This window comes from Oryzias latipes, chromosome 8 (genome assembly GCF_053564925.1).
Source record: "Oryzias latipes strain Hd-rR chromosome 8, Olatipes_Hd-rR_3.1".
NCBI lineage: Eukaryota > Metazoa > Chordata > Actinopteri > Beloniformes > Adrianichthyidae > Oryzias > Oryzias latipes.
In genome coordinates, this window is record NC_136244.1 from 15,526,588 (window position 1) to 15,552,509 (window position 25,922).

Here is a 25,922-nt window from a genome sequence, read left to right on the forward strand (position 1 = left end):
TTAGAATCTCATAGGATCTGATTAAAATGGCCACACTGGTTCTTTTGGTGCAACCTTAGGGTCAGGACTCATGAGCGCTGGAGGTTGCATGCCCTGAAGGTGTGAAAAGATGACGCACTCACTTAGGTTACTCCAGAACGCTTGGTGACAGGCAGCTGGAGGCTGAGTTTGAGTGAGAAATACATCAGCATTTACAGCACATGTTAGAATTGGGTTAGACAAAATTGGCTGAAATGATGTTTGACCAAAACACACACCAGGAGACAGCAACAGATTCATAACAAACTTTTGCAAAAAAATAAAAAATCTTAACTGCTGTAATATGGAGAGATATTTATGCCACCACGCTGCACACAAAACTTTCTAAGTTGCAAATGTTAATATTAAATATATGCTTTCAAAAAATGTTTTGTGCTTTTTTTTGCTTTCATTTTTTTCCCATTTCATACCAGCAACAAGCAAAAAATGTTATAAGGCTGAGTTAACCCCAAAAAAACTTGAAAGAGCCACTCCAATGAGCATCGTGTTTTGGGTGTTTTTAACATGCTCTTAAGGCATTTTTCTGATGATTAATATCATATAAGCAAAATAAAGCTCAAAATTGCATTTCTGAGATTTTCTGTATTTGAGTCATAGCAAATCGGGAGCAGACCAAAAAATGCCCTTTGAAAATCCCATTTTTAACAAAATTGCACTGGGTGAAATACAAGCTCCATTCTATTTTGATGCATCCACTTACAAACAACGTTTTCCTCGTTTGAGCTGGGATCTGGCTCAAAACCATACGGCTGGATAGCCCCAATGTTGCTCGCCATTTTTGTTGCACCACTAATGTTTGGTTGGGAGGGGCTTTAAGCTAGAGGAAGAGCACGTAAACAAAGATGTCTCAGTTATGGGTGACTGAAAGGGGGCCAGCCCACAACTCACAGGTAAATTTCTGATGAAGTCCTGCCACTCTGCAGAAATATGTCCTAGAAAACGACACAGGATTATTTGTTATTTTTTATTTAGGCTATAAACAGTATAATCATGATTAAAAGACCACTGGGAACACTTTTACAAAAGATCAAATTATAATCAGAGTGGATCTTTAGGCCTCCAAACATCATCTGGAATAAAGCAATTTGTAGTCAAAATGTAAACTAATGTCTCTTTATAGTATACTATCAGTTTAGAAAAAAACAAATAAAATCTAAATAATGTTTAAATCTAAGCAGTAGGACCAAAGTTTTCAGGTTTTTTGGAATTACTGTATTAAAAATCATTATAATTTTGGAGAGGAAACCTCTGTGTGGGCTTGTGAACTCTTTTGAAATGCATTTAGGGTGGACAGAGTTCAACACAGCAATCCCAAAAGTTTCCCAAACAAATGTGATCCAGAAGTGTCTGCTCCTTCTTCTCTCCAAGATGGCAAGATGCAGCAATATCCTCCTCTCTGTGGTCCAATGAGACACAAAAATGTGGCATTCTTACTGGAAACCATGAAAAAAATTACATGACGAACGATTCAAGATGTTCAAGTTCCAGCTTTCATTATGGTTTTATTGACTACACACTCATTTAAGAGACTATATGGGAAAAACAACTTATCCTTACAACAAAGTATGCTTCTTTTAAACTTATAGTCCTGTGGATCGCACCACGGCAACGCACACCACATTTTGTATGTGTTTCAACAGTGTAGCTGGTTAATGAAAGAGACTGGGTCCTGAAATGTTCTCCCTGCAGGGCAACTTTATTTTTGGAGTGTAACAGCATAAAAAAGAAAGAATGAACTGCTATAAAACAGAATGCGTGCTTTATTATAAAAAAAGGGAAGTGCAAAATATTTCATAATCAAAAATTACAACAAGGATTTTCTTTTCTCTCGATTTTTAAACAGGAGTAGAAGAAGAAACGAGGAAGTACTGCTCTACACTGCAAAAACTGAATCTTGAGAAATTAAAAAGACCCTTCTTTCAAGAAAAAATGTCTTATTTTCTGGCTTGCAAGCAGAATAATCACATTAAGAAAAATTTTCAATAGCAAAATATTTGTATTTAAGAAAACATGTCTGACTAGAATGTTTTTCTTAAAATAAAAATTATTGGTAAGTCCATTGTTCTAATCCCATATGCAGATGTATTAATTTGCTAAATGAAAGATGTTTTTCTCATTTTTAAGCAGTGTAAACATATTGTATTCTGTCATTTTTTGCTGAGATCAAATTGAAAGCAAAGTTATTCCTTATGCAACTGTTATAATTACTGTTCTATTTTCATTGTATGTGACTGTATTTATCTAAATCATCATGTTTTAAAACATTTAAGAAACAAATGGTAATTTAAAAGTGAAATAAAGCTTTTTTTTATCTAAACTTATATATTGCATTATTAAATGTATCTCAGCACCAGCTTTTCGTTGAATTTTAAAAATTTGACCCTTTATTACAGACATATTGCATCTTAGAATTAACTTCTAAACAGATATGTTTAAAATATAAGTTAAAAAGATGTTGAAATTAGTTTGAAATTTTTCACATTTTGCACACACAAAAAAAAGACAGCAGATGGAAGCCTTTTTATTAGCACCTTACTGCCATCTGCTGACTTTTCTCCATGGAGGACGGATTTGCCAACTTTAGTGATCTTTTCTGGCAACTTTAAAGCTCATTCGAACAATGTTTTCGATGCCGGCCTGCAGCTCGTCGTGCTCCTGAACGGCCGACACTCCTTTCGGGGTCCCGGTGAGGATGAGGTCCCCCTCCTCCAGGCTGATGATCTCGCTGATGTAGCTGATCAGATAGGGGATGGAGAAGATCATTTGCGAGGTGCAGCCGCTCTGCCGCAGCTGGTCGTTCACCTTCAGCCACAGCCTGACGTTCCCCGGGTCAAGGATGCGCTCTTTGGGGATGAACTCGCTGACGGGGCAGGAGGTGTTGAACGCTTTCGCCAGAGTCCAGGGCAAACCTTTGGACTTGCAGTCATCCTGGATGTCCCGGGCGGTCATGTCCAGGCACAGAGCGTAACCCGCAACATGATCCATTGCATCGGACTGTGGGATCGAGGTCCCCGCTTTCCCGATCACCACCCCCAACTCCACCTCGTGGTGCAGGTTGCTGGTGTACAGAGGCACTAGGATGGGGAAGCCCTCAGTCACATATGCAGAAGGAGGCTTCAGGAACAACACGGGCTCCGACGGAATTGCGTTTTTGAGCTCTTTCGCATGGTCCGCATAGTTTCTCCCAACGCAGATGATCTTTCTTCCCCACTCCCAGAACCGAGATATGTTCCGCGTTGTCATTCTGGGAAAGGCTGTGTTTGCGTTTGTACTGTGTGTACTGTCTAAGTCAGTCTGTTCTAGATAAACTAAACTTTGACCGACACCGCTGACCCGATGATAAACTACTACAAGTCGGAAGGGACATTCTTAAAACTCAAAGTTATAATCAGAACTAACTTTTAGCCAAGTTGGTTTAAATGTACCATATTTTGACCTATAATATAATATAAATGAATTGTATTTAGTACATTTGAGCAACTTTTATAAACACGTAAGCAAAATCAACAAAAAATTGCTCCCGTTCGATTAGTAATGCCTGTCGGTGTTACCATAAAAAGGGGGCGGAGGTGAACCTGAACCAAACTTTACTGGTTTGTACCATACGTGATAAGACTGTAGTTACTGTGATGTTATTCAAGTCATTTGTTGGGAGTGCCTGCACTCTGATAGGAGCTGCCACAGCTGTTAAATTCGGTACGTTCACTAGTTTGCTTTACGTAAGTATGCTAAATTAGCATTTTAGCCTACGTTTTTTTCCGAGTTAAATAATTCCACTTTTTTGTTGTGTTTGATCATGTTTACTCCATAATTAGGTGATACAACTAGCCTGTATGACTACATTTTAGTAATATTTGGCGTAATATTCTTGGTGACATCATATATTGAATGATGTTAAGTTGTACAAAAGGAATGACTCGCTCTTTTGTTTACATGTTTAGCATTAAGCTAACGTTGTTTACGTCAAGTAATCTTACTCGAAACACCCGTTTTACTTTTTATGTATAAAAAGAGATAGAACTGATTCGGGTGTCACAGACGTATTGTTGTTTGCGTCTTTGTTGTGTCATTATGACTCACGGAATAATTTATTGTTGACGCATCATCTTGTGAAGCACCTGTGGAAGTCAAGGCCCAGGCGGCCGCTCTCCTTCACAGCGCAGTGAGGAAACCTCACCTGGTGAAACAAGCCGACATGAGGGTCGAGCTTCTGCCCGCACTCAGTGACAACTATATGTATCTGCTCATCGATGAAGACTCAAAAGAAGCAGCGATTGTTGACCCCGTGGAGCCAATAAAGGTTAGATATTTTTGAATAACAACATACTTTTAAAATGTGATGTACTGAGTGAGTACACAACTATTTTAATGATAAAAAAAAAACTAGGCTATATTTTAGAAGTCTTTAGTTTAAATTTGTTTTTTATGTTGTGTTGCAATACATAGTTGAAATTAAAAGAAAAACGAGAAAACACATAAAATTACCTTTGAATTAAAATAGACAGTCTTATTTTGAAAAGCAGACTTATTTTACCTTGTTCATTCAATTTGATATCAAAACAATAAGTCCTGATAGGAGAAAGCAAACCTTCCAGTCTAGTGAATCATTTATTAGAACATCTTTTATCTGATAACTGATAATTCCTCACTAGTATAAGGTGACAGATTTGTTTATTAAGGTAGTTCTGTTTTTATCCCATTCTATTTTGTTCTGCTGCTTGAAATTATTGTAGTTTATTTAGTTTTGCATGCATGCTATAAGAAAGCATCTCAATTTAATCTGTAGTACATCTTAATGAATAGCTAAGCCCACTGAGTGACACATTTTCTGATAATTTATATCCAGTCTGGTACCTTTTGAAAGTCTTTTAGATTTGGACATTTAAATGAGTAATGCTTTGGACAGACTGGTAACAACTTTACATTGTTACAGATTTGTGTTCATTGACTAATTAACGATAACATTTTTTGGTCAATTTTTGTGCTTTCAACAGGTTGTGGAAGCTGTAAGAAAACATGGTGTAAAACTAACAACAGTATTGACTACCCATCACCACTGGTATGATGTTTGTAATGATAAAATTAGAATCTACTTAAAGACGTTCTACTTTCACTGCATTCGCACTTTAAACTCTCAGATTGTTAAAGGGGCGTGACACTCTGCTTTAACGATGCAACAATGATTTCTCTCTTTTCTTTTTTTCTTTTTTTTTTCCTTTGTTTTATTTTGATTGAAGGGATCACGCTGGTGGAAACGAGAAGATGGTGAAGCTAATGCCGGGGCTGAAGGTCTGCGGAGGAGACGACAGAGTCGATGCCATTACCAAGAAGGTTTCTCACTCCAACACTCTCAAAGTGAGACTGAAGGATTGTGTTTAACAGATGACAGATATTTGCTTTAAGTATGACATATTTGATGTTTTGTAGTCTGATTTTTAATAAAATATATTTATTTTTTTGTTTTCAGCTTGGATCGCTCAGTATTAAATGTTTGTTTACACCGTGTCACACGACTGGTCACATCTGCTATTATGTGACAAGAGAAGGCAGTTCTGAACCACCTGCTGTTTTCACAGGTATGTCAGATCACTTCAAATGAACCACAGAGATAAATGACTGCTTAAAAATCAACAAATAAAATCAACATTATTTTTTACTGTTTTCTTAAAACTACACAAAATGTTGACTTAAGTTTGAAGAATAAGAGTTACACAAAGGACCAGTGTCAACCAGATTCTTTCTGCTGCTCAGATTATCTAAATTCTTTGATACATTTAATATTTCTAAATTAAAACGATGAAAGGCAGATGTCGCTTTTGGCTAAAAGAAGGGAAAGGTGAAAGTTGCATGTGAACTTGGCTCTACTAAAGGAAAAAACAGAAACAAAACTCAAGTCAGACATGGCAGTGTTATTTTGAGCTTTCCAGCTCCCATCAAGACTATCAATTAATTAAAAAGCAATTTATCACAGTATTTTAATGAAGATATGAACCTTTTGAGGTCTTGTGTCCAGACAACATGTATTTAGAAAAAGCTGATTCAAGTCTTTAACTCTTGCAGACAGGACTACTCTAACAAATAAGACAGGTGAAAAGAGCGCACTTTAGAGTTTTAACCTGAAGCGGCGGAACATATGGCTTCATAACTCCTTTTGCTACTGGTTTTTAAATCACTCAAAGCCTATAGATTGTTGTTGCATCTTCTCATGGTCCACAAACCTTGTGTGGGTCTGACATCTACAGCAATCAACTGTTAGAACCCATGGTCAGGGCTAAACAGCTTTCCGCTAATATCCCACAGATAAATATGCCAAAATGCCCCCTAACTTTTCAAATTACTGGTCTGTGCTGGTTTTTACTGTAAAATTCAATGGGATTTGTATTTATAGAAGAATTCAAGTTTTATTTGATCTTACCCTTAGGACTGTTTTCTGTCTTCATGCAGGTGATACGCTGTTTGTGGCCGGTTGTGGTAAATTCTTTGAGGGTACAGCAGAGCAGATGTACGAGGCTTTGATTGAGATTTTGGGAAATCTTCCTCCTGAGACGGTAATTTTAAAAAATGCAATGTGTAAAAATATCTATAGTTGTGGTACTACAGCGTGTTTTGTATTTCAGCGTGTCTACTGCGGTCACGAGTACACCGTCAGCAATCTAAAGTTTGCACGTCACGTGGAGCCGCACAATGAGGTCATTAAAAAGAAGCTAGCATGGGCAAAGGTATGCGACTGACATTTCTTTATTGCAATGTGAGGACTAAAAAAGAAAAAATGTCTTCATATTTTAATTTGTTTTATTTTTGTAGGAAAAGTGTGACAATGGAGAGGCAACTATACCTTCCACTTTGGCTGATGAGTTTACATTTAACCCCTTCATGAGAGTCAAGTACGTGAAGTTGCTAGTAATCTTAAGGGAATTATAGTTAGTTTTCTGTTGATCTGACTGTCCTGTTGACATTTTAGAGAAAAGTCTGTTCAAGACCACGTGAAGAAGACCAACCCAATCGAAACCATGAGAAGCCTCCGAAAAGAAAAAGACGGTTTCCGAGTCCCGAAGGAGTGAAGTCCTGCATACTGGGATGAATTTCTCCATTTGTCATGACACAGCAAACTATCTAGTTGTACAGTAAAAAAGGAAAGCCAATGAACATTGATTTATACATTTATTATCATAAAAAACACAATAATAATACCACTATTAAGCTATAGCAAACGCTGTAGAATATTCTGATTCAGTTTGTTTGGTTAAATATGTGTTGAAGAGACAGGCTGAAGCAATATGTGGCCACTAACAGAATGCTTTGAAGGGTCATTTTAATTTGTAAATGCTCAAGAGTCTATTTTGTTTTAATATATTGACGTAGAAACACAAAAGTTCTGTGTTTGAATAAAAGACACATAAAGGAGTCATTTGTGAAACAAATGTGTTCCATTTCTGAGTCAGTTCACTAAGAAGTTGTGTTTTCTCACTCTGTGCAGATTTGTACTGTCTTCTTCTGATTCTAAATGTTTTGTTCATTCTTTTATTTTCACATTTGTCTCAAAACTGTGTGAAATTCTGCACTACTGGTTTTTAACTTGCTTTATTATTTAGAATTATTAGGTGAGTTCGCCTTAGTATACGAATCGGTTTGTCAGCACTACTTTTTACAAATCCTAAATGCTTTTACACTTTTAAAGAATATTCTACAATGTTCTTTACAAAAAGCAATAAAAATGTATTTGTTGAAAAAGTGAAGGTGTCTTCAGGTATTTGGGGCACCAGAAACCTACACTTCCTTCCTTTTTTAGGATGTCAAATCTTTGTGTATTTATTTTAAAGATTGTTCTGTTAAAACTGTTCAAGAATAGAATAGATAAAAATCGATATATATGTACAGAAAGTAATATTGGCACGTTCACCATAACAGAAAATTAAAGTCTGAAAAGTAGAAAAATTGTCAGGTTAGGTTTTTAAAGCTTTAAAATGTTAAGCTTCCTCAAGTTTGTCTTGTCTTTAAAGTTAGCTGACTTCCTGTTTATATAAATATAACATATCAAATTCTATTTTTTTAAAAACAAAACAAGAAATAGTAATTTTGGTATTTGCTGAATTTTTTTTTTCTCTTTTTCAATAATCTTTTGAATTTTTGCTGATAATTCCTTTTTTTTATTTTGACACTTGTATTTTTGAATTTTTAAAGGCAATATCTGGTTTGGAGTAAACTAGCTTTTTTGCGTTTTTGACTTCTCTAGCTTATTTAGCACTCGGCAAGTAAGACAAATATTTTGGCAAACATTCTATTTCGTTGGGTTATAGTAGTCTGCCTCGTTGCATTATTTTATTTTTTTTCTGGAAAAAATAAGTTTTTATTGAGGAAGGCTGGAGGAATTGGTCTCACACAACATGGCGCCCTCACATCATTAGCCGGAACCGAAAGTCCGAATGTTTCCAACTCGATTAACTGGTCTGATGTCAAATATCGCGATAACTGCACGAGTGCATATGTCAATCAAATAGCAATGTTTCCCTTTTTTCACCCATCTGTCATAACTAAATCAGTTTAACTCTGCATATAACAAATGCAACCTACGACGCTACTCGCTGTGCATTAACTACAGACACAGATATTTAGTGTCACGTGGTCAAAGGCGGTGAATTTTGCTTGTTTGCCGCCGTCCAGCTCATCCCTGGGAAGTCGCGCTCCTCTGTCTGTACGTGGATGACATGAAGGTAAAGGTGATTTCCATCCTGGAGGACAACTACATGTACTTAGTGATTGATGAGGAAAGCAAACAGGCGATCGCAGTGGATCCTGCTGTCCCTCACCGGGTGAGAGGTCCTTGATTTTTGATTTTTGATGGTTTGCCTGCTGTGTTTGGTAGAAATCACAGTTTATATTGATTGATTTTGCAGCAAGTAGCGTATGTGGAAAGAAAAATCAAGTGCACATCTTTTTTTAAATTTATTTTTTATTTTTTACTGTGACTAATATTTCTGTGATTTTTGTGTAATTCCTCCAAATTTAATTAACTAGTTGAAGTCATCAGACTATTTTATTTGTTTTTATTTTGAAACCCAAGGCTAAACCCAAGTTTAATTATAGAGAACAGCAATCAATCCATGAATAATGTACTTATCTTTATCCGCAACAGTTTTTAATCACTAGAAAGTTGTTGACTTTTTTGTGAATATATCTTAAATTGTATTTTTATATTTTCATTCTAAAATAATACATAAAAAAGACAATTGAAATATAGTTTAGAAAGTTTAACAAACTCGACAGAAATGTGTTTCTCTTAATCCAAAAACATTTCTTTTGTGTGTGTGTGTGTGTGTGTGTGTGTGTGTGTGTGTGTGGGTGTGTGTGTTTGTGTGTGTTTTCTTGTTTTGTTGCTGCCAGAACTTCTGAAGTTGTTCATTTTCTATATTACAGCTACTTGAAATAGTGAAGAGAGAAGAATTGTCACTTACAGCTGTGCTCACAACACACCACCACTGGTAAGGAACATGTATTGTAACACAACTTCAGAGTGTGTCATTTCAGAATTATTCCATGTTAGACTTTTGAATTGACACTGCAGTGCGTTGATTTACTGATTTCAGCTGTGATTTGGATTTGCATTGATTAAAGCACGAGTTTAATGTTCTGGTATTTGAGAGAATTGTTGCATTGTGTTCAAAAGTGAAATGTTATAATTCTATAATCTCTGTTCTGAGTTGCTATTAATGTGTCTTGTTTTTCATAATTCTAAGTATTCTTTAAAGCTTTCTATTGCGAGTCAAACTCACTATAAGATACAATAGTGTGTTAGAGTACGAGGTTGCATGTTTGTTGTGTTACTGTAGCGGTCTCCACTTGCAGGGACCACGCCCGTGGGAATGAGGCTCTGCTGAAGGAGCTTCCTGACCTGCGGGTGTACGGGGGGGATGATCGAATCGGGGGTCTGACGGATAAAGTAACAAACGCTCAGGAACTGAAGGTACCCTTCCGTCAACAGGAGTCAGGAGGTCACCAGAAGACACTGGTTACCAGGAGCCAGCTATGCTTCGGTTTAAGCGTTTTGACCTTGTCTTCTCTCCGTTCTGCAGTTTAGCTCCATCAATGTGAGGTGCCTGTTTACTCCCTGCCACACCTCTGGTCACATGTGCTACTTTGTTTGGGAAGATGAGTGCACCGACGCCCCTGCAGTGTTCACAGGTCTTTGAATCAGTTTGAATTGAAGACAGTCAAAGGCTCACACGCCGAGCAGAAACTGACATTTAGTGGCTGGAGATATGAACCTTCGATAGCACTTTTTCACTGGATAGTGAGGCGGCTGCTGCATGTTTTTGTTTTTTTGTTTTAATTTTTTATTGTTGTCAGGGGATACACTCTTCATCGGTGGATGTGGGCAGTTTTTTGAGGGTACAGCAGAACAGATGCACTACAACCTTACGCAGGTGCTGGGCTCCCTACCTCAAGACACGGTTAGTTGTCCTGCAGTTAAAAAAAAAAAATATATATATATATATATATATATATATATATAAAAACTCAAAATTATGCTAAAACTGTTAATTGGTTAAATCAAATTTTTTTTTATTGTGATATGTTTTTCAGAAGGTGTTCTGCGGACATGAGTACACCATCAAGAACTTGAAGTTTGCTATGCTGGTGGAACCAGAGAATGAAAAGGTTAAAGAGATGTTGAGTTGGGCCAGGGTGAGCAACACACACCTTCAACTTTTCCACACTGTCCAAAACATTTGTTTTGACATCATCCTTCAGACTGAATGAATGTGTTCAGGGGAGGAACTCCATGGTTTAAAAATGGCTAAATATGAAATTTGCTTCTCCCATGATATTCTGTATGGCTAAATATCCCTAGATTGACAAAGAAAGAGTTTTAAAACATTTTGTGGAATTTAAAATACATCTGTCCATTTCACAAAAATAGAACTGCTAGGCAGTTTTTTTACTAAGGATAAAAAAAGAGGGGGGGAGTGCAAAAATAGGCTTTTATTTTTGAAGATTTTTGAAACCGGATTTCATTGGAAAACTAAAAAGAATATGTGTTTTGGTAAAAAGTGAAAAAAGCTGACGAGGTTTTGGTACCTTTGAGGTGGGGTTTATATATACCATAATTTATTCATACAAAAAGTGTATGTAGGAAAACAAATTTTTAAACTTTTTCAGTCTTTGTAGTGCAAACATTTTTTTTGACGTAAAATAACTATTAGAATAATCAGTAAAAAAAAGTCTATAATTAAAAACTGATTTTAATTCATGCTTATTTATTTATGGTTTATATTCTTTCTTTTGGTTATTTTAAGCACTGTGTAGTGTCAGTAATGTGTTTTGTTTTTAAATTAGACCAGACTTGACTCTTAAATTTTTGGCTTTATCTCTGAAACACATGAAAATAATAGCATGTTCCAACATTTAACACAAATTCAAGTCTTCTACCCCACAAATAAAATAAGTTTTTTTTGTGCATATAAGTATTTGACCGTTCTAACAGTTTTTTGTCCTCCAGGCACGAGATGATGACGACAAACCCACAGTGCCTTCCACCCTGGTGGAGGAGTTCGAGTACAACCCCTTTCTTCGGCTCTCGTGAGTTTGGATCCTCGTAAACTCCACGTACAGCCAATGACCGTAAGGAAACTCTACATTCAGCTTTTTTTGTTCATTCTTTTCTCAAAAGGGTAGAGGCGGTGCAAAAATTCACTGGAAAGACAGAGCCTGTGGAGGTTTTGAGGGCCCTTCGGAAGGAGAGGGACAAGTTTAAAAAACCCAAGGACAGACTTCCGCCTCATGCCCTGTTCGCTCTGCAGTGGGGACTGCTTCGGCCTCGTGATCCAGTTTCTTAGCTTTAACTTTCGGGTACAATCCACCATCAAGAGGACCTACTTAATGCAGGAAGACACTGAAGTGTATCGTAGAGAATGATGCCCAACCCAAGAACTTATGGTATGAGGTTCACCAGCTACCAATCCTGGTTGTATAGATGAACTATGATGTGGCTGCTTTGGTTAACCCTTGTGCTATCCTAGGCACTTTAACATTGGGAGTTGGGTCATCTAGACCCACTAGACAGTGCTCTGAACCTTTTTTCTTCAATGATTTGTGATCTTCACTGGTGTCCATGGATAACATGAAATCTTTCCACCTTAATCCACCTTTGTCATGGTAGGGAGAACACGTCAATGTAAGGGTGGGGTCACCTAAGATAGCACAAGGGTTTTAAAGGCCCATTCAAGGCTGTTTTCCTTTGAGAGCCAAAAAACTCTTTTTGTGCCGCCCAGCTGTCTGCACCAACTCCATAAAACTGTTAACGTTTTAAAGCAAAAATCTCTGCACATCAGTTTTCTGATGCCAAATGACGTAATTTTTTTTTTACTTTAAGTCTTAAGCAATGCACATTTAAAAGGAGATAAGGCACTTATACTGAAATATCTAATTTAAAAATGACCTGTTATGTATAAATGGTTTGCAGCAGGTAATGTTAAAATGAAAAAAGTAACATTAAAATTGGTTTCAGATCAAATGTTTATTATTGAAGTATTTCTTTTCTTCTTGATAGGGTAAATATTTTACAGCCAATCTGTTTTGTTTCCATTTTCTTTTTAACCCTTGTTATCCTAGGCACTTTAATATTGGGAGTTGGGTCATCTAGACCCACTAGACAGTGCTCTGAACCTTTTTCCTTTCAATGATTTGGGATCTTCACTGGTGTCCATGGATTACATGAAATCTTTCCACCTTTATCATGGTAGGAAGAACACGTCAATGTAAGGGTGGGGTCATCTAAGATAGCACAAGGGCTAAGTTGGTTGAACTAGATCATTAAAAATTCAATTTCTTCAAGAATGTTGTTAGAATTTAAGTGTAATATGTTTTTCTTGTTGTTGTTTTATGTACAGAGTTTCTACTTTATTTGAACTTTTACCAACAGGGTAAAGAAGAAAACTGTTTGTTGTCATTGCAACTTCTGCTGCTTTCTAATACAAAACTAACTGTTCATTAAAAATTTCTATTAAAAAAAGCACATCAGTTAATAACTAGCTTTTGTGGTCATTTTATTTCTGCAAAAGCATATGTACATATAACTATTAAATAAAAGAGTAATAATTATCTTTTTTAAAGCATTGTTTTTATACTTTGAACAACCAAAAAAAGACATTTGGGTCATCTTGAGGCACAGGGATCATCAGCTGGGACTCTCAGCGGTATACTGCTGACTCATCACCACTTAATGGTGAGTCCGTTGGTCATCTTCTCTACAGCGTGGTATTGTGTGCGCAGCAGCTCTCTGGCTCTGTCTTCTCCCACGCCATGGAGCCATGTTTGGTAAATCTCTGCCACGCGAGTGTCATCCTCTGGCAGTAGGGGGCGCTCTTCCTTGTACAGCTCCTCAACTTTTTGAAGCAGCTCTTTCTGGTTCTGACCAGCGGCTGCCTTTATCTGTCCGCCTCCGTTAAGGCAGCCTGGGAGAATAAAAAGAAGGATAAAAGTATCGTATCTGCATCAAAGTTAGAATTTTTTTTTTTTAATCTATTCCAACTATAAAAAAATCATACCTGATGGACAGGCCATAACTTCTACAAAATGGTACAGGGATTTTCCCCTTTTCAGTTTCTGCACAAGGTTCTGAATGTTGCGAAATCCGTATGTTGCAGCAAAGCACAGCAGAACTTCCCCATCTTTCTCCAGTCTCACCTCCTGGAAGTCTTTGTTCCTGGGCCATCGAACAAGAGTGAAGATGAGAAAAGCAACTTTTTGTTTTTTTTGTAAAAAGACACAATTTATATAGGTGAGCAAACCTTAGAGTTTTGTAGGTGAGCTCCTTTACTTCTTCTCCAAAGAGCTGCTTAGCAGCATAGGTGAAGACGTGATGGAGGTAACCTCCGGATCCACTGCCAGCGTGGCTCAGGAGCTCATCCCCACAGACGCTGCTGAACCTGAGGGTAAAAATAGGCAGCATCAGAAGAGTTTTGAGAGATAAAGTTTTCTTAAAAAAAGAGGGAACTTACATCGAATCAAGAGTTCCAGGCTCAACATCATTCAGAGAAATATGATGTTCCTCCAGCATTTTCTGAACCTCTCCTGAAGAGAGGACAGACAAATAACCATGTGGATGCTGCATATGCACCTAAGTATTACTTATAAGGGTAATTACTGTACCAGACGTTATGACACAATCCACTTCTCTGGTCTCCGCTTTGTTCATAAAAAAATCTGAGCGTGACGCTTCGAGTTTCTTGTCGAAGCAGGGCATCACAGCCACATGGTAAATCTGCTGAGGACTCAGCCCCTAACAGCACAAACAGATCCAGCTCAGTTAGTCTTTATTGAAATATTTACAGAACGGAGAAATCCAAACCCCACCTGCTTTTCTGCAAAGTGGCTTTTAACCAGAGACCCCATCATCTGCTGGGGGGAGCGGGTGGTGCTGATATATGGGAGAATATACTCCCCGTGTGTCTTCTCTGCATAGCAGATCCAACCTGAACACACATAAACGCACACTTTGGTCTGAATGGAGTTCAAAGCGTTTGATGCACCAACTATTTCATTCCTAACCAAAGCCTATAGAAAAGTTGTGCTAATTGTCTTTTTTTAGTTTTAATGAGAGCTGCTGTCACAGCTTCAGTCATGAACTGGACGGTCAAACATCGCAAAGTCAAATGTGAGTCAATCCCAAACACCCTAGCAAATCATTAACAGCATGGTGGGGTGGGGGGTGGGGGGGGTTGAGCTGCTACAACAGCTCAGCAAAAGTCCTGACCTCAACCTTTCAGAGACGTTTTCAGAGAAAAGAAGAGCGTAAACTGATACCCTTAAAAAACGTCAAGGACCTGAAACAAAGTGGTGATACTGAGATTCCGATTGAAAACTCTGTCTAAGCTTTTGGAGCTAAAGATAATGTCATGAACATTCACTATTAGGCTTTGATAAATATATAAAATACGAAATAGAAGGCCTTCAAAAACAAAATAAATACACAAATGTGGTTTCCGTTCCACATTCAAATCAAGCTAAAAGCTTTCAAAGAAGTTGTGAAGTTTTGGCTTCTATTTTCTATCATGGAGCTCTATGTCCGTACCTGGACAGGCGGAGGTTAACATGGGCAGAGCCTTGTTGTCCTGTCCCTTCCTCTGGAAACGTTCCACAAACTCTCTCTGACTTTCCAGCAGACTGAAGGTCCGACTAAAGCTGGTGTCAAACACATAGTGAACCCCTGTAAAAAAAAGCGACCATCTTTCAGACACGTACACAGCCACTGCTTCAACTTGATTTATGAAACATTAAAAGAGGGAAACGTTACCCAGGTTTTTGAGGAAAGAGGTGAGCCTCCTTCCTGCCTCACTGCTGCTGATACCAAAGTGTGCAGCGAGGGACGCTCTGGACTGCGGGGACACGGACACCACCACAGTCTTCTGCTCTGCTGCACCCTGTGGGGGAACGAAGACTTAAGCGGAACACAAACCCAACCATAAGTAGACAAACTGAGCAAAACACTCTACCTTGTTGTTCCGAAGCACTTTTAAAAGCTCCTCGGGGCTCTGCTGAGTGATGAGGACACTCTCAGCTGAGGTGATGCAACCGCTGCACGCCAAGCAGTCGTTCAGTGAGATCTTTGCTTTTTCCAGCTTCTCCTTCCCGCCATCCTTTCAACACAAGACACTTCCATGAGCATGATACTAAATTATTGCATTTGGTACTCTGACAGTCTGCTCTATGAAGTCCATTCATGATTCAAATACCTCAGACTAAAAGGCAAAAATAAGTGTGAATCCTCACCTGGTTGACTTGGACATAACTACCATCATCCTCTATCTGTATTCTGGCCACAGATTTGCCTTGTTTCTTCTCGACTTTTATTGGTTTGACACATTCCTAACGAAAAACACAGATATGAAAAAAACAAAAAGGTAAACAACCGTTGAACCTGATACGTAGTTTCTGTCAACATGCAAAAATGGGATGGGAGAACTGTAAGCAAATTTACACCACAAAAGTCAGAATGATCAGAGAGCTTAGATTTGATCACATTGAATTAGTAATAGTTTATCATTGACCAAATGTAGGTGGAGAAAACAAGGCCTTTAAGTGTTATTTTCGTCTTGAGAAGTCATAAGTTTGGAGGGGATACAGGGGCATCATTCAAGCATCTGGGGTTACAGGAGCTCAAAACAAAAGTCAGTGGCAACAGGATGAATGACGAATACATGAAGTAAAGACATGTTTTATCCATGTGTTTTGACTTTTGTCTGTTTGAAAGTCCGATCAATACTGCAACTTCTTTCCATGTTTTGACATCTGTGTTACCATTAGCAAAACAAAAGCTAACCGATTCGTTATTTTTGCTGCCAATGAATTGTAATTTTAGACGAAAGTAATATATGTAAAAACTAGAAACGAACACTACATGTTTACTAACGTAAAGGCTAACTAGAATCTGTTTGTTTTGGTTTCTTCTTCCAGGAACAGCACTTACAAGAGCAACTACCACCACCAGAGCATGCTAGCTTAGCTCCCTAAGAGCGAACTGAGCTTTTAGCATTTTGATTGGGAAATAAGCGAAACTCCTCTGCTTGTAATGTCCTTCTAGAATAAACTTAAGTATTATTTTTGACACTGACCTGGGAAGGGGTGATAAAATCGTCCAGATCTGTCAGTTGCAGTACACCGCTGAAGACAGAGGCCATAGTTACTGCCGCAAACCCGTTGTTTACTCTTGTGTCGTGAAATGCTGGTCTGGAAGAGCACGTTCAGGCTCCACTAATAGTAATAGTTTGCCCCATTCTCTCATACAGTCAATGGGTTTGCCATGCATGTTCTGTATGTGCAACATTTGTCAACTAAGATAAAATAAGTAAATACATTTTTTTTACCACAGTATCTGGTAAATACTTGGGTTGTTTTATGTTGTATCTATTCAAATCGTATTCACAAATCACAAAGGCTTTTTTGTGTAATTTAATTTGCAGATTTGCAAATGGATTATATCTTTGTAATTTGTCAAAAGATTTTTTCTATTAGTTAGAACAACTTTTAACTTGATTGTGCTAATTGTTTGTATTTGCACAGTTTCTTCTGTAGATGTAATATTTTTTTTTTTAAAGTTTGCATTTTATTAGTTATATGTCAAGTGGAACACACAAAAGAACCTGTATTAGAATATGTTGGTCACTTAATTAGGGACAAAATATAAATACAACAAAGGAATTTTGGTCAGATTGTAACAACCTATACTGAACAATCTAGTACAACTTTAGGGGAAAGTCTGAATAAAACAACATTGCTTCATTCAGTTTGCTTTTTGTGAAGTGCCTTGAGAGAATCTTGACAAAAAGATGTCAGATGCTCATCCTAAAATATATCATACAGTAATTTGAAGAGTCTTAAATAATTCAAGAGTAATTTTAAAAATGGAATGTTTTTTAAATAGAAAATCTTTGTGGTTTACACTAAGAGGTGACATTTTATTCGTGATGATGGTTGTGTGTTTGACATACTGCATCTCTATGTAGTAAAATGTGCATTGTCAATATAAATGCCAATATTTTTACTATCGCTATTGGAACATTTATAGAGTAATATTTTTTCAAAAATACAAATGAAATATAAGTAAAAATCCAAATATAAATGACGACAGCTTTAACGATTTTATCACGTTTTCTTTCAACAAAAAAATAATAAAAAATAAATAATAATAATAATAACAAATGTATCGTTTTTTGAATGCCTTTTTATTTTTGTGGTTAAATGTTTCGTTTATTATTTTATCTTCTGCATGCGAGTGCATGCGCTCTTTTGTTGTTATGACTACAGGGTCGTAAATCCGCCATGTTTTCCCTCCCCAGCACAGCGTTGCGACAGAGACGGAGAAGTCAAACGACATGAATGCAGAAAATAATCATACGGCAGAAACAGAGAAGGAGCGAACGACGAACGGCAGTGAGACTATCACCATTCAAACCACCCTTGGAGATGAAGGTTAGTTTTCAGCCAGTTCAAAACACTCCCAAAATCAGGGTTTTTTGTCCGTAGTTTGGGCCTTGCTAACTTCCTCCATCGCGAAATTGTTGCTAATTCGTCTTTAGCAACATCTAGTTTACGGCTTTGCTGCAGGTTTGAGTTGTCAGCGGCCTTTTTAAAAGATGCCCAGATAAGCAGGTGATAGCTTTTTGGTGCTAGATAGTTTTTTAAGCTAATGGTAGCTAAATATGCTTCGTCTTTGTGTTTTTAGACGATGTACACAAGTGTGGACGCTGTCAATCCGAATTTTCCACGCTTGAAGCATTTATCCAGCACAAGTTACATAACGACTGTAAACGGGTGGAGACTGACCACACTGCTAATCAAGAGGTATGTGCTAAATCTGGAACTATGTTTAAAGTATTGATGAATCAACTTGAGTCTATAATCTTCACTCAGAAAATGTTGAAATGATTGAGAAATTCCTGAATCGATATTCTTATGTTTACATTCCATCCCTTTCTTTTGGAAGGACAAATAAGAAAAAAATCTGTAAGCCATTTATCTGAATTGTTTATAGAATTGTAAACTGATAAATCCAAATTGAACAATTAAATTTCTGATAGTCAGTCAGTATTATGTTTTTCATTGGGGGTGTAACATTTAATTCATTAATTGATTTCTAATTCTACGATCCAACCAGATCAATCTAGTATCTGAGGCCATTTGTTGATCAAATCGACCTATACCTATATGTATATATGTATATATGATCTGTTTATTTCATTTAGAAATTATAGAATAATTTCTAAATGAAATAAACAGATCATAATCGACATTGGAAAATACCATTTGGTCGTAATGGCAGCAAAAAAATGATTAAGCCATCATTCAGTCTAATGTGTGGAAATACTTAAATTTGCGAAGACATACACCCATACAGTGTGTTCTAATCCCTCTGTATCATTTCAATGCAGAAAAACAACAATGGAAAGAACTTTATAAAACTAAAATGTGAATGGATTTGCCAGTAATACTTGTTTAATTGTTTTTTTGTACACATATGTAATTTACCTTTAATTATCTTAGAAGAAATACGAAGAATCTGGAAAACTTCTGCACTGTTCAGTGCCCAGGTATTTATTTTTGTGTCATTGGTTCTATTTTTGGCTAAAGACGTCCTGGATCAGTCTTAGGTCAGTGAATGGGATTGTTAAAAATTAGCCAATATTGACTATGAATCGTATCAGCAACCACATATAATGATATGAATCTTTGTTTAAATGAATCGTTACACCCTTATTTTCCATTCTAATTAGTATTTTTACAGAGTTGGAAAACATTTTTCTCTCCCAGGTCATTACATCCAATGGAAGTTGTGCCTCAGAGGTGAAATCCGCCGATGGTTTATCTTCAGATAAAGCATTAAAACCCGATGGTAAGTCAGCAAAACTAGTTTGGATTCTTACTCATTTTATTCACTTTAATCATGTGTAACATATTAAAATCCCTTCAAAAAATACTTAAAATTAGGGCTGCACGATATGAGGAAAAAATGCGATTTGCACTATTAATGATGCGATGACAATTTAACTTGCGATACATGAAATAAATAGCAACAACAATAACTAATAAATACATCATTTCCATTTCATTGCAACAGTTTAATTTAAATAAGAGTCACCTTAACTTAAATTACACTCTAAATGACACTAAACTACATAGGATTCAATTCAATTCAATTTTATTTGTGTAGCCCAAAATCACAACAACAGTCGTCTCGATGGGCTTCGAAGTAAAACATGAACTCAAAAGGATCATGAATACAAAGAGTTCAATAGTAAAATGAACTAACAAACTGACTAAGCTATACTGGCATCCCTGCCCTTAGACCCCCCTTCGCGGTAAGGAAAAACTCCCAAAAAAACCGGATTCCGGAAAAACAAAGAAACCTCAGGGCTGCCCACATGAAGGAGGGATCCTCCCCCAGGACGGACAGGCGATTTACCAGAACTCAAAGAGAAGAATTTACTTATCTAAATCTACAACTACACATATAAAAGTCCAGCAGACGAGCTTCATCCAGCCGTGGTTGGGGGGACAGTCAAAGGCGCGAGTCGAGCCGGAGACAGGAACCACAGCCAGGTGTAGGAGCAGGAGCAGAGGCGAGGTAAACGGTCAGGAACTGGAGCACGGATGAACCAACTGGAGTCTGGAAGCACTCCCACTCCCCAGGAGGGGAGAAGAAAAGAGGGACAATACATGAATCGCACTGCACTAAACAGAGGCATGGAGAACTAAATGATAAATTATGATCAAGAATAGAGGAGAGGAAGGGTAGAAGTAGAAAAGAAAAGAGGACAGAACCCCAGTGCACCATAGTTACCCCAGCTTCAACTTCTAGCAGCCTTTTAAAAGAAATAGTTATTAAGTTTAATTTAAACAAATTAACATTAAGTTAAATAATCTATAAATACTAACTAGTCTGACAATAAGCCTGTCCAAAGAGGAATGTTTTAAGTCTAACTTTGAATGTAGAAACTGAGTCGGCCTCTCTTACATGAGCTGGGAGTTTATTCCATAAGACAGGGGCTTGGTGGCTAAACGCTCTACCTCCAACCGTACTTTTACTAATTCTAGGAACCACAAGCAGTCCTGCATTTTGCGAACGAAGTGTTCTTATTGGATGGTAAGGGACTATGAGGTCCTTAATATAGGACGGGGCCATTCCATGTAAGGCCTTATAGGTTAACAGGAGGATCTTGAACTTGATTCTAGAATCAACTGGGAGCCAATGGAGCGAAACCAACACAGGAGTGATGTGATCTCTTCTGCTAGTTCCAGCTAACAATCTAGCTGCTGCGTTCTGAACAAGCTGGAGACTTCTTAAGGAACTCTTAGGATATGCTGCTAACAAGGAGTTACAGTAATCCAGCCTCGACGTAACAAATGCATGGATGAGTTTTTCAGCATCACTCTTAGAAAGTATATTTCTGATCTTAGCAATATTCCGCAGGTGAAAAAAAAAAAAGGAGGCAAACATTTAAGATAAAAGGGCTCCATCTGATTGGTCAAATGCATTCAGTAAATAGATTTGATTTGTTAAATACTTTGAGCCTTCATAAGAGTGTTTTAGCACATTTAAGGTTACCATTTATTGCCATTTTCCCCGACTTTTGCGATATGCATATTGCACATATTAACATCGTGATAGCGCAACATTTATGATGTATTATGCAATAAGGTACTACTCAAAATAATAATTTGGTGCTTAAGCTTGTCAGGGTTTCCCCATTTGCTCTTCCCTGCTTGAGATGACAATACATAGTATTCAGCTAAAAAAAAAATGTCCGTATTTTTTCAGTTGAGTCTCTTTCATAAATTGAGTTTTTATGCTTTTAGAATTTTATCAGTTTATCTCTACACATTTGATTTTTTTTTTAATCTGTCTCATTATCTAACTTTTAACTTCATTTAACTTTATATGTACAGATGAAGTTTTGTCTGTATTGGGTCGAGGGCGCAGGAAGAAAATTGCCTCCCTAAAAGTCACTGAGCTGTCGGATGGAGCTGAAGGATATGCATCCGATGGAGCTGACAAATCCAGCTACAGAGTCAGCCAAGATGGCCGCTACATTTGCAGCCTTTGCAATAAAACATTCAAAACAGTGAGTCATGCTTTCATTTATGTATCAATGAAAAAAAAGAAGTTTGACATATGTGATCATTGCTTTCATTTTTATCCATCAAACTACTATGTTTCTTTTCAGACAAACATTTTGAGAACTCATAAGAAAACTCACAGTGATGAGAAGAACTTCTCATGTGAACTCTGCGGAACCTCCTTTCGCACCAAAGGCTCCTTGATTCGTCACAACCGCCGACACACTGGTACAGAGAATTAGCTCAAATTCCCTCTGGTGTTTGTTTCTATCTTCAAAAATGATCAAGTTTTTATTTATTCATTTTCTGATCTCCAGATGAGCGGCCATATCGTTGTACCCTCTGTGGTCAGTCCTTTCGAGAGTCAGGTGCTCTCACCAGACATCTTAAAGCCCTGACTCCGTGCACAGAAAAGATCCGTTTTGTTCATTATAAGGAAATCCTGGTCGGGAAAGATGGAGTCCAGAAAGGTCAGAAAGCGTTTTAGTAAATGTTACTTTTACTTTCTTTTATGTATTTCTGTTAATCAGATGGCAATTTTCTGTAAAATCTTCAGGTGTTGAAGTTGAACAAGCAGCTGTGGCTTCACAGCAAGCGGTGATAGTGGTGGAACAGCAGCAAGAAGAGCAGGAGATGGTGGAAGCTGAGGCTGAGGCTGAGGCTGCTGTTGTCAGTATGATAGACCCCAGTTCCCAGGAAGTCCTCCAGGAAGTTCACTTCACCGTGGAATTGGACGGAACTGCTCAGGAGCAGCAGGTAAGTCTGGAGATTAGTCTGGTGCGGTTTTGCTTGTCAGATTGGTTTGTTTATCCGATTCTTTGGCTTGACCAGGTGGTGGTGGAGGAGGATTCCCAGGCAGAGGCCCTGGCGGCTGCAGCAGCTGGTGACAATCTAATCTGTCAGGCCATCATCAACTCTGGCCTTGCTCTGGGAACAGAGGAAACGGTGGTTGAAGAGGTGTCACAGACAGTCGAGGACGTGGACAAAGTGGAGTCCGAACCTCCTGATGCTGATCAGAGTGTCATTGAAATCCAAGTTAAGGAAGAGTTTGTAGAAACGGAACGGGTAAGAGTTACTGACCAGCATAGAAACTACATGTGAGAAAAATCTGGTCAGTTTTCAAGAAATATAACCAGTTTTTTATTTTTTATTTTTGTTCCTTTTTTTAAAATTCCCATTCAACCAGGAAACTACTGATAGACGGAAATCCTCGAAACTCTACACATGTCCTCACTGCAACAAATCATTTAAGGGCTTGAACTATTTTCGTTTTCATTTCAAAGGTCATTTAGGTGAGTGGGTTTCATTATTATTAAGTCTTCTCCGTCTCCTGATTCTGGCACACTGTAATTATAAATGTTAGAGATGAGTCACTAGTCTTCCCCTCTAGTTATCTATGATTAGTCTCTTCTCTCCAAAAACAAATCTCTATGGTGTTCCAAGTATTTAGGATTGTTTTGAACTTGTTTCTTCTTTTATGTAGGCTATAAGCCTTTTAAGTGCACATTGTGTGAAAAAGAGTTTCTGACTGGTTACCTGCTGAAGAAACACATGGAGGTTCACGTCAGCGAGAGGAGATACAAGTGTGGCGAGTGTGGCAAGTTGTATAAAACTATTGGACACGTTCGAGAACACATGAGGGCCCACTCGGACGAGAGGCCCCACCACTGTACTCGCTGCAATAAAGGGTACAAGACCAAGGTGAATCTTGTGTGAATACAAGGAATTAATAGGTAAAAATGGATTTCCTTGTGACCTTTAACCTTTGAAATATTTTTTCCAGAACGCCTTGCGTGTTCACCAGCGAACGCATGGAAACGAGAAACCCTACGTATGCGAGTACTGCGTCAGAGGATTCAGGGAGAAGGGCTCTCTGGTACGACACATTCGCCATCATACAGGAGAGAAGCCTTTCAAGTGCCCTAAATGTGGGCGGGGCTTTGCTGAGCACGGGACTCTCAGTCGGCATGTGCGTGCTAAAGGTCAGGATGGACAGATTTTAAAAAAATATATTTATATAAATTTGAATGGATGTATGATTTTCTGCAGAGATGCAATCAAACCTAATATAGAATAACAAATGGTAAAGCAGGAGGGTGCCATAAGGAAGATCCCAGTGAGCAACAAAATGCTGTGACAGAGCAGCAGGCTGTGGATGACCTCGCCACGGCAGCCATCATCTCAGAGGACCCTCATGCGGTGTTGGTGGAGTTCTCATCGGTGGTAGCAGACACACAGGAGTACATCATCAAGGTGAATGAGGCTTCTGGCTGAAGAGAACATGTGAATTTGATCAAAGTTGCCCTTCCAGAACAACAGTAAAGTTAAAAGAGAGAAAATCTACCTTTTCTCTATTCTTTTTTTTTATTTTTTATATTTTTGTCAGAGGGTAGACCCTTTGTCCAGTCATAGTAGTTCTGCTTGCAGCTTATTTGTTAGTTCTAGCTATTACTAAGATTCATTTATTAGTTTTTAAAAGTTGAAATGAAATTTGACAGTCATTTTTTATCAAATTTGCTTTTAGTTTATGACCCTCCCAGAGCCCTCAGGTCCTCAGGTGCAGGTTTGCTGGTGGTCCCAAAAACCCACGGCGAGGCCACATTTCAGCACTGGGGGCCTCGCCTGTGGAACCACCTGCCTGAGGATGTGAGGGTTTCATCCCCTGTGGAGGTTTTTAAGAACGAAAACTCATCTCTGTAGCATTGCTTCGAAGTCGTTTTTACACGACCACACGTTTTCGTTTGATATTACGGACTGATCGTTTTTTTGGTATGTGTGGGTGGGGTTGGTGTTAAATTATGATTTCTATTTTCATTTTATTTATTATTTATTTGTTTTATTTAAGGCATCTTGAAGTGTTCTGTAGCAGGAAAAGTGTTTTAAATAAAGCTGAATTTGATTTTGGTCAAACAGTAATTTATTTTGAGCCGAAAGAATAATATCAGTTTTCTCATGTCCTTCTAGACTCAAACTGAGGAGGAAATTCAGGAAGAAGTGACGCTCATTCAGGACAGCCAAAATGAGGTCAGTACACAAACACACACGCATAAAAACTCTGATCTTTTTATGTTGCGGTAACTGTAAAACTGTGAAATCTTTCTGCAGTCCAGGAACTTTAACATCTTTATGATTCATCTTCCAGATGGGAAACCAGATCATGAAAGTCGTGCAGCAAATTGTCAGCCAATCGCACAGCGCCGGCAGCCACCAGATTATAGTACGGAATGTAGAAATGAGCGAAGAAGGTCCATCCATCTCGGACTGTGGCGACACCATCACTATCGCTACACCTGAGAGCCTGACGGAGCAGGTCGCCATGACGCTAGCCTCCGCCATCAGTGACGGGACTCTCCTGACCACAACAGAGACTGTGGAGGCGACAGAGGGAACTGTTACCATGGTTACCACAGAAGAAGCAGTAGAGGAGGGAATGGTGCAGCAGCTTGAGGAATATGTCATCACCTCCCCAGAGGAGGTGGAGATTCAGACTGTGATTGTATGAGCAAAGACGAACTGTGAACTGCAATGGCACTTCAGTGTCAGCTTCCATGAAGTGTTTTGAGTTTTACATTAAACTGACATTTTTGCCCTGACAAAAGGCCAAAATGTTTGCAAGGCTCATGGTTAGGATAAAATGAAAATATGCATATATAAGATGTTCCTACGTCAAATGTTTTTTTCTTTTCTTTTTTGATAGAACAAAACGGATCTGTTTTCAGTAGATCTGATTTGTGGACTCGTATAGTTTTATCTGGCCTGATCAGTTAAGCATTTTTTGACTCATTTTCCATTCATCCATCCCTTTTCCAAACCCACTTAATCACTTTTGGGGTTGCTGGGGCCTATCCCCGCTACTGTTGGTCAAAAGCAGGGTACCCCATGGACAGGTCAGGCTTGTTTTGGGTTTTGTAAAAGTTGATCTTCCTTTTAAACTGTCTGGAATTTATTACGTGTGTCTGTTATTTTGCTCAGCCTAATTCACTATTTAAAAAAAGATATTTTCATTTTGAGGTTTGATGCCCAGTTTTTTTGCCTTCCACGATTCCGTACTGCCGCTCTAAAGCTGGTCATAATGCAGAACTATGGCAGATGTAAAATGTGTTACATAAGCAAATTAAAGTTATTTTTTTACACGCTGAAGACATGTCCTCTTTTATCTGCTATAAAATTTAATTTATAGTTGACTATAAGGTGATGAAGATTTTAAACAATATGAGTGTATGTACATCTAATGCACATCATCCTTTATGAATGCAAATGCACATAAAAAG

The 25,922-nt window shown here is 38.0% G+C and overlaps 5 protein-coding genes across 8 annotated transcripts; 3 read left to right on the top strand and 2 right to left on the bottom strand.

Moving 5' to 3' along the window:
• Positions 1-1,712: 1,712 nt before the first annotated feature.
• On the bottom strand, positions 1,713-3,558 carry fahd1 (fumarylacetoacetate hydrolase domain containing 1). The gene has a single exon (XM_004071461.3). The coding sequence runs from the start codon at positions 3,280-3,282 to the stop codon at positions 2,620-2,622; it is 663 nt and encodes a 220-aa protein (XP_004071509.1). The 5' UTR covers positions 3,283-3,558; the 3' UTR covers positions 1,713-2,619.
• Positions 3,559-3,575: 17 nt separating this feature from the next.
• On the top strand, positions 3,576-7,770 carry LOC101161407 (hydroxyacylglutathione hydrolase, mitochondrial). 3 transcript variants are annotated; one of them, XM_011478224.3, is made up of 9 exons: positions 3,576-3,735; positions 4,155-4,339; positions 5,034-5,098; positions 5,277-5,394; positions 5,507-5,615; positions 6,484-6,587; positions 6,657-6,758; positions 6,844-6,923; positions 7,001-7,770. In XM_011478224.3, the coding sequence occupies exons 1-9, from the start codon at positions 3,669-3,671 to the stop codon at positions 7,098-7,100; spliced, it is 930 nt and encodes a 309-aa protein (XP_011476526.1). In that variant the 5' UTR covers positions 3,576-3,668; the 3' UTR covers positions 7,101-7,770. The 3 variants fall into 3 exon arrangements, with proteins under 3 accessions (XP_011476526.1, XP_078806993.1, XP_011476527.1); XM_078950867.1 differs by having other exon boundaries at positions 3,614-3,632; XM_011478225.4 differs by having other exon boundaries at positions 3,629-3,758.
• A 721-nt stretch (positions 7,771-8,491) lies between these two features.
• Positions 8,492-12,129, top strand: hagh (hydroxyacylglutathione hydrolase). Its single transcript, XM_023957591.2, has 8 exons — positions 8,492-8,849; positions 9,454-9,518; positions 9,883-10,000; positions 10,110-10,218; positions 10,384-10,487; positions 10,621-10,722; positions 11,537-11,616; positions 11,708-12,129. The coding sequence occupies exons 1-8, from the start codon at positions 8,745-8,747 to the stop codon at positions 11,871-11,873; spliced, it is 849 nt and encodes a 282-aa protein (XP_023813359.1). The 5' UTR covers positions 8,492-8,744; the 3' UTR covers positions 11,874-12,129.
• Positions 12,130-13,065: 936 nt separating this feature from the next.
• On the bottom strand, positions 13,066-16,801 carry narfl (nuclear prelamin A recognition factor-like). Its single transcript, XM_004071459.4, has 11 exons — positions 16,650-16,801; positions 15,808-15,903; positions 15,531-15,674; positions 15,332-15,458; positions 15,110-15,244; positions 14,392-14,510; positions 14,188-14,317; positions 14,037-14,109; positions 13,827-13,964; positions 13,584-13,741; positions 13,066-13,490 (listed from the first exon to the last, which is right to left on the bottom strand). The coding sequence occupies exons 1-11, from the start codon at positions 16,713-16,715 to the stop codon at positions 13,249-13,251; spliced, it is 1,428 nt and encodes a 475-aa protein (XP_004071507.1). The 5' UTR covers positions 16,716-16,801; the 3' UTR covers positions 13,066-13,248.
• Positions 16,802-17,843: 1,042 nt separating this feature from the next.
• Positions 17,844-25,791, top strand: e4f1 (E4F transcription factor 1). Of its 2 annotated transcripts, none has more exons than XM_011478222.4 (14): positions 17,844-18,006; positions 18,260-18,378; positions 19,345-19,426; positions 21,481-21,656; positions 21,759-21,879; positions 21,969-22,121; positions 22,208-22,407; positions 22,483-22,716; positions 22,838-22,943; positions 23,135-23,352; positions 23,435-23,633; positions 23,741-23,904; positions 24,616-24,675; positions 24,794-25,791. In XM_011478222.4, exons 1-14 carry the CDS (start codon positions 17,910-17,912, stop codon positions 25,151-25,153), a joined length of 2,289 nt encoding a protein of 762 aa, XP_011476524.1. In that variant the 5' UTR covers positions 17,844-17,909; the 3' UTR covers positions 25,154-25,791. The 2 variants fall into 2 exon arrangements, with proteins under 2 accessions (XP_011476524.1, XP_004071734.1); XM_004071686.5 differs by having other exon boundaries at positions 17,845-18,006; positions 23,744-23,904.
• The last annotated feature ends 131 nt before the right edge of the window (positions 25,792-25,922 follow it).

Coding starts and splice junctions, on each gene's coding strand:
- LOC101161407 (XM_011478224.3), top strand. CDS start 3,669: ATGTTATTCAAGTCATTTGTTGGGAGTGCCTGCACTCTGATAGGAGCT. Junction 6,588..6,656: donor GAAATCTTCCTCCTGAGACG/GTAATTTTAAAA, acceptor TTTGTATTTCAG/CGTGTCTACTGCGGTCACGA. Junction 6,759..6,843: donor AGAAGCTAGCATGGGCAAAG/GTATGCGACTGA, acceptor TTATTTTTGTAG/GAAAAGTGTGACAATGGAGA.
- hagh (XM_023957591.2), top strand. CDS start 8,745: ATGAAGGTAAAGGTGATTTCCATCCTGGAGGACAACTACATGTACTTA. Junction 10,488..10,620: donor GCTCCCTACCTCAAGACACG/GTTAGTTGTCCT, acceptor TATGTTTTTCAG/AAGGTGTTCTGCGGACATGA. Junction 10,723..11,536: donor AGATGTTGAGTTGGGCCAGG/GTGAGCAACACA, acceptor TTTGTCCTCCAG/GCACGAGATGATGACGACAA.
- narfl (XM_004071459.4), bottom strand. CDS start 16,715: ATGGCCTCTGTCTTCAGCGGTGTACTGCAACTGACAGATCTGGACGAT. Junction 14,511..15,109: donor GTTAACCTCCGCCTGTCCAG/GTACGGACATAG, acceptor ATGTGTGTTCAG/GTTGGATCTGCTATGCAGAG. Junction 13,965..14,036: donor CCTGGAACTCTTGATTCGAT/GTAAGTTCCCTC, acceptor TTTTACCCTCAG/GTTCAGCAGCGTCTGTGGGG.
- e4f1 (XM_011478222.4), top strand. CDS start 17,910: ATGAATGCAGAAAATAATCATACGGCAGAAACAGAGAAGGAGCGAACG. Junction 22,122..22,207: donor GAAAGATGGAGTCCAGAAAG/GTCAGAAAGCGT, acceptor TAAAATCTTCAG/GTGTTGAAGTTGAACAAGCA. Junction 22,944..23,134: donor TCATTTCAAAGGTCATTTAG/GTGAGTGGGTTT, acceptor TCTTTTATGTAG/GCTATAAGCCTTTTAAGTGC.
- fahd1 (XM_004071461.3), bottom strand. CDS start 3,282: ATGACAACGCGGAACATATCTCGGTTCTGGGAGTGGGGAAGAAAGATC.